The sequence below is a fragment of the Patella vulgata genome, chromosome 1, assembly GCF_932274485.2.
Source record: "Patella vulgata chromosome 1, xgPatVulg1.2, whole genome shotgun sequence".
NCBI classification, from domain to species: Eukaryota; Metazoa; Mollusca; class Gastropoda; family Patellidae; genus Patella; species Patella vulgata.
This window is the reverse complement of record NC_065879.2, coordinates 19,367,268-19,373,371: the sequence shown is the minus strand read 5'-3', so window position 1 is coordinate 19,373,371 and position 6,104 is coordinate 19,367,268. Positions and strand designations below refer to the sequence as shown.

The following is a 6,104-nucleotide window of genomic DNA, read 5'->3' as shown; positions in this document are numbered from 1 at the left end:
CTAAAGAATATGTTTCATAAGATATATGTTACAAATTTTATAGAAATACAAGAAAGTTTGAACTCTATCTCTGTAGGTTTACAAACTATGTGGGAAATAGCTTTATTCTACGTCCGCTTCCACCAAAGTGATCTGGCAGATATATCGCAGTGATATCTACAAACTAAAGGAGTATTCTAATATATAATCAACTAAGCTCTGATAACTACTTCAAGTTAGAACCTTTTTAAACCTGGTACTTCGACACCGATCTTCAAAAAGGCCTAACGTCAAATACCATCAACATCAAACTTGACATGCTTCCTTGTTCCTCAGACAATTGTGCATTGATTGACAGATTTAGATTTTTGATATGATGTCACAATTGCAAGATGGCTGCGATGATGACATGGCCAGTTCGTATGTGATATATATATATACTTGATTTGGTTAGTTTCTATACGATATCTATGTATATACATGCATCTGAAGATGCTTGAAAGAGCAGATAGCTAGCTTATGATTTGATGTACATCAGAATAAGGTAAAGTGGTTAGGCCTACTTTTTTTTTAACTGGGCTTATTTTCTTCTTTTTTTGGGGGGGGGGGGGTATTTATCTACCGTAAACATACAAGTACTTTATCTACTTTATGGAATTAATTTTTTATATTAATTTGAAGGTATATAAACTACAAAAATATAATTTGATATCCTACTTGTTTTAGTAGTTTCCTATGTACATTAACATGTCTATATAGAAGGAATTTTTTATATATTAATTTAAAGGTACCCCAGTATATAAAATACAAAAAATTAACTTGATATCATCCTATAATATTCTTCATGTATAATTTCAAATGATGAAAGTTTCATACAAGACTGTAAAACATAAAATTATTGTCAGGAAAAAAAATTTATAAACTGAAGAATTCAAACTTTGATCAAAAGATGTGCATTAAATTTTTGCTGTAATTCGGTACTTGATATATAAAAGCCCACCCATGGTTGAACTTAAAGAAATTTACTGATTAATTCATGAGCATTTCATTTGATACTGAAAATATATCCCTAAAACCATTGCACATATTATGAACATGAGGCACACAGAGAACTATCTACTTTGACAATAGACCTCTGCCCTGAATGGAAGTCCAGGTTTTTTCAAACAAATGTATGAAAATGTATCTTCAAATTCTCATAGTATATACTTAATGTTCTTGATTAAAATCGTTGATGTAGGAATTAAAATTTCCGTCAACAAGCTACAAACTGAGCTAGTTGTAGACAGTGTAAGTTTCATATGATACCATCTGCAATGGTTTTCCATGGAACAATAATTGCATGTTTTACAGACGATACCCATATTATATATATATACATTTACTTCTAGGCTAACAAAATGTCAATCTGGTTAAAACACAGATCCGATTTCGTTTCGTTTTTATAGTTCAAAATTTCGTTTTACTTGTCTTTACTACACTAGGATCTGGAAGATTTGTTTTTTAACTCGTGTTCTGAATGGTGTAAGAGATAAGCCAATGAAATGGTCTGTCTCGGCGAGCTTTAGGCGTGTTTTGCACGGAACTGTGGGTAATCCACTAGTAACATCAATGCTGATTGGTTAATCAAATGTCTGACATCATAGGGTCATAAGTCGGTCTTTTGACCCCTGACGTGACCTATCGCTATAACTTGTCAGATCTTTATGTAGTGTAGGCCATCGAAAGTATAAAAAAACGAAACGAAATATAGATCGGTATTTTAATCGGATTGACAAAATGTACACCTATTTTTCTAAATGTATGAAAAAATTCCTAAATTGGTAACAAGTTCTTCAGGACGTCACATTTTACTGGCCCTAATTCGTTTGACTGATGGCAATTCTTAAAGAGTCTATTTAATTAGTATAAAACACTGGTGAAAATTCTTAAAGAGTCTGTTTAATTAGTATAAAACATCGCCCACTGGCTACAATTCTTGAAAAGTCTGATTAATAAAACATCGCCCGCTGGCAGCAATTTGTAAAGAGTCTGTTTAATTAGTATAAAACATCGCCCACTGACAACAATTCTTAAAAAGTCTGTTTAATTAAGAGTTTGTTAAATTAGTATAAAACATCGCGCACATCATCCAATGAATTTCTTCTTATTTCGGAAGACATTTGTTGGTAGCGTTCTAAATCTTCTTGGTTATTGGCTAATAAAACTTTGAATGGACTGCCCTCTATATCTCGTCCGGACCACATGACGTTGACCGTATATTCTCCAGGTTCGACCGGGTTATAAAAACACTGGTATAGTTTCTCTTTCTTACTGGCTTTACGCATCTTGACGTGGAACGCACCTAAAACACAAAAAACAAATAAATGAAATGAAAAGGGGTTTAAACGTTCTACTAAAAATCAGCCAGAATTAGGGTTAGCACAATTTACCCAAATCCACCATTATTTCAACTCGCATCATAATAATATCGATATCTGAAAATATACCGTTCTTTATGCCAATTTGTAGTTTTAATTTAAGATCGTAACATTTTTGTGTCAAAATGCCACTAACAATGCAATTTTCAAGCATGTTTGAAAGTTGTAACCAAATTCACCATTATTTCAACACATATCACAATAATTTATGTTGATATTTGATGCATTCACAGATACACCTTATATTGTAGTAAAACAGCTTGAGTAGATTCAAGAATTTTTTAACGTAGATCACAGCCACATAGGCAAAAGACAGTACAGACTCTTTAGACACATGGGCAATATACAGTATATAGATCCTTTAGACACATGGCAATAGACAGTATAGACTCTTTAGACACATGGGCAATAGACAGTATAGACCCTTTAGACACATGGGCAATAGACAGTATAGACCCTTTAGACACATGGGCAATAGACAGTATAGACCCTTCAGACACATGGGCAATAGACAGTATAGAGCCTTTAGGCAAATGGGCAATAGACAGTATAGATAGACTCTTGAGACACATGGGAAATAAGACTCCTTAGTTAGACATGCTCATAAGTGTAACAGACAGTATAGACTGACCTCTAGGACCCATGATCTTAACTCGAAGTTCTCCAGCTCCAGCTCCAGTAGCTTCCACCCAGAAATGTGAATGAAACTGTCCAAGAATACCACTCTCGATACCTGGACCCCAGACTTTAACGCTTCCTGTCGGCATGGAAGCAGTTATATCAATAAAGTATGGACTTCCTGGAAAACAAAAAAACAAAAATTGTTACATTCCATGAATTAATGTCAATATAATGAGGTTATTTACAGGAAACAATGTGACTGCAGCCATCTTAGGAATTACAAAGATATATCAAAAATTGAAGTCTGTTGTCAATAAATGCGCAATTGTCCAAAGAACAAGTCTGCCAAGTATCATGTTTGTAGGCTACGTGACATGAAGTAGTGCCACCTGTCTAACCGTTTGTCCACAGACCTCTATGCAGAAGCGAATTATTGAAATAAAATCAAATTGAACCATACGTTAAACCTGAAATGACCGACTGCAAGTTAAACTCTTTATCTCTATCTCCCTCTCTCTCTATATCTTTAAAACTACTAACCATGTATATGTTTTCCATTATAAAGTATATCCACCACGTATCTACCAATCATCTTGGGTAAGAACTTCATCTTTCTGGTTCCATCATTATTATCGGTTACCTCGTGATCAACGTAATTACCCTGTGGATTGATCACCTTTGTTATCAACTCACCTGACAAACAACAAACACATACAGGTAATTATAATATAACAATAACATACAGGTAATTACAGGTAATTATAAAAAAGATACATTAAAGATACATTATGTAACGTCTAGATAAAGCACTGACAGTTCTCAATATAACAGTTAAAATATAGATAATTAAAAATGAGTATATTGAAAATTTCAGTCAAATTACTTTTGTCTGAGCGAAGTTAATATCAGTGTTTGATGGTGTCACAATATAGTCTTGATTGTCAATTACCATTGTTACAATAAAAAAAAGTCTCAATTATCCATTTTTAAATTAAATTATTAAATGGTGATAGTGTTTCAATCCATTAAAAATCACAACAATCCGATGGTTTAGAGAGTTTAGTGTAGGCTTGGCATGTGAATAAATGTCTAATTTATGATTTATATAACATTTGAGGCCAAACAAAAGATCTACATTAGGCAGAATTAACTCTTACATAATGCATATTTAATCCTTGATAAGAACATCTAAGTGGAACCTACCTGGACCAGCATCTCTGGTATCGATGTGGAAGTCAACATGCTTCCCAACACGAGTAAATTCCCGATCATGGTGTACAAATCGTACCCTATGGGCGGCTGGTGGCGAATCGGGCTCAGTGACATCTATAACAGGTAGGGGATAGGGGGCGTGTACGTTAACCTTGAATGGCGAGCCTCGTAACGGTTGATTATTCCATTTTATGTAGAGCAGATATTCTCCGGGAACTCGCGGCACATAGGTACATTGATAAACTTGGGGCTTGACTCGTGCCGTATGAATGGGGATGTTGGTTCTGGTGCTCGACATCTTGACATCCGGAATACCTAAAAAAAATAATGAAATGGAACATACGATTATCGGGATATTTACCTATACTAATATGGAGGTGGGGGGTCTATTGAGTAATTGTGGTATGTAGGCAGGGTTCTTAATCCATTTTGAAACGAACCATCCAAACATAATTGGGGTGAAAAAGGTTTGGGAATTTGTTATGTAGAATGTCCTATTCTGAATGGGCCAATATATAATTACTACAAAATATATGATACGGGTATTGAGATATTTAGTTGTAACGTAGGGAACTATTGTGGTGAAGGTGGGGGTAGGAGAGGGGTTACTGTGACAGATTGGGGTAGGCGAGGGGCTACTGTGATAGTTTGGGGTAGGCGAGGGGCTACTGTGATAGTTTGGGGTAGGCAGGGGGCTACTGTGATAGAGTTGGGGTAGGCAAGGGGCTACTGTGATAAGAGTTGGGGTAGGAGAGGGGCTGCTGTGATAGAGTTGGGGTAGGAGAGGGGCTACTGTGATAGAGTGGGGGTAGGAAAGGGGCTACTGTGATAGAGTGGGGGTAGGAAAGGGGCTACTGTGATAGAGTGGGTATAGGAGAGGAGATCTTTTCATAGGGAAGGAAGGGGTGCTATTGTGATGGGGGTGAAAATGGACCTATTAAAATGTTGATGAGAAGTGTTAGGCCATAGATTTATTTTACCTTCTGTGCACTGTGTCGCATCGATCGTAAAATTAGCCTCTTTATCAATATATGCCTCCTTCAGACCCTTTCCTCTTAGAACAACCTTTAACGGAGCTCTTTTAATGGGACCTGGTGGTTGAAGGGGCACACCATTCACTGGTAGAACATGAACTGCGTTATTATGCTTTACTGTGGTTCTGTAAAAATCATAATCACTTCCGTGAACACTGACTTGTGGGTAAGCATCTGATCGTACTGATCCTATAATGGAAGGCGGCGGAGACTGGGGTGCGTAAGCGTATCGGACAGGTGGCTCGATGTTGTCTGGTTTGTAAGTCGCCCAACCAGGATACGGGGAGTTCAACAAGGGATATCCTCCCCAGAATACATCAATTTCGTGTTTTCCTGAATAAAATAAATAAAAATAACAACATCAAAACAGTGCCAAGCAATTTATACAGCAAGGATTATGTTAATGCTTCAAAGAAAATAGAAATGAAATGGAAAGGGGTTTATTGTCCTACTCCGACTGGCCTAAAAGAGAGGCACAGCCACTGTAACCCAGGGATCAATTAATCTTGTGTATCTAGCACTAATTTCTTTCACATTCGTTTAATATCAAATCTTTGTTTAAAAATTTGTAAAAATCGTTTAAAATCACCAAATATCATTTAATTTCTACTTGTATTCAGTTTAAAGCTGACTGATTAATTTTGATAATGAGTGTCCAATTTACATTGTACAAGTATTTAATTTCCTGACCACTGTTCAAAAATGAATCATTATACATCATTAATCAATTGGGTTATTTATTTTTTAACAATGATTGAGAAATTAAACACTTGTAAATTGGACACTCATTATCAAAATTGAATGGTCAGCTTTAAACTGGACAGAAGAACGAATTAAA

The 6,104-nt window shown here is 35.7% G+C and overlaps 1 protein-coding gene across 1 annotated transcript in view; it reads right to left on the bottom strand.

Annotated features, from left to right (window-relative positions):
• Positions 1 to 849: 849 nt before the first annotated feature.
• LOC126811952 (filamin-B) overlaps positions 850 to 6,104 on the bottom strand; it is a 54,962-nt gene continuing 49,707 nt past the window's right edge. Inside the window, exon 18 of the mRNA XM_050538037.2 lies at positions 850 to 859. Within this exon, the coding sequence (XP_050393994.2) occupies positions 850 to 859 (10 nt within the window). The remainder of the gene's footprint in view (positions 860 to 6,104) is intronic.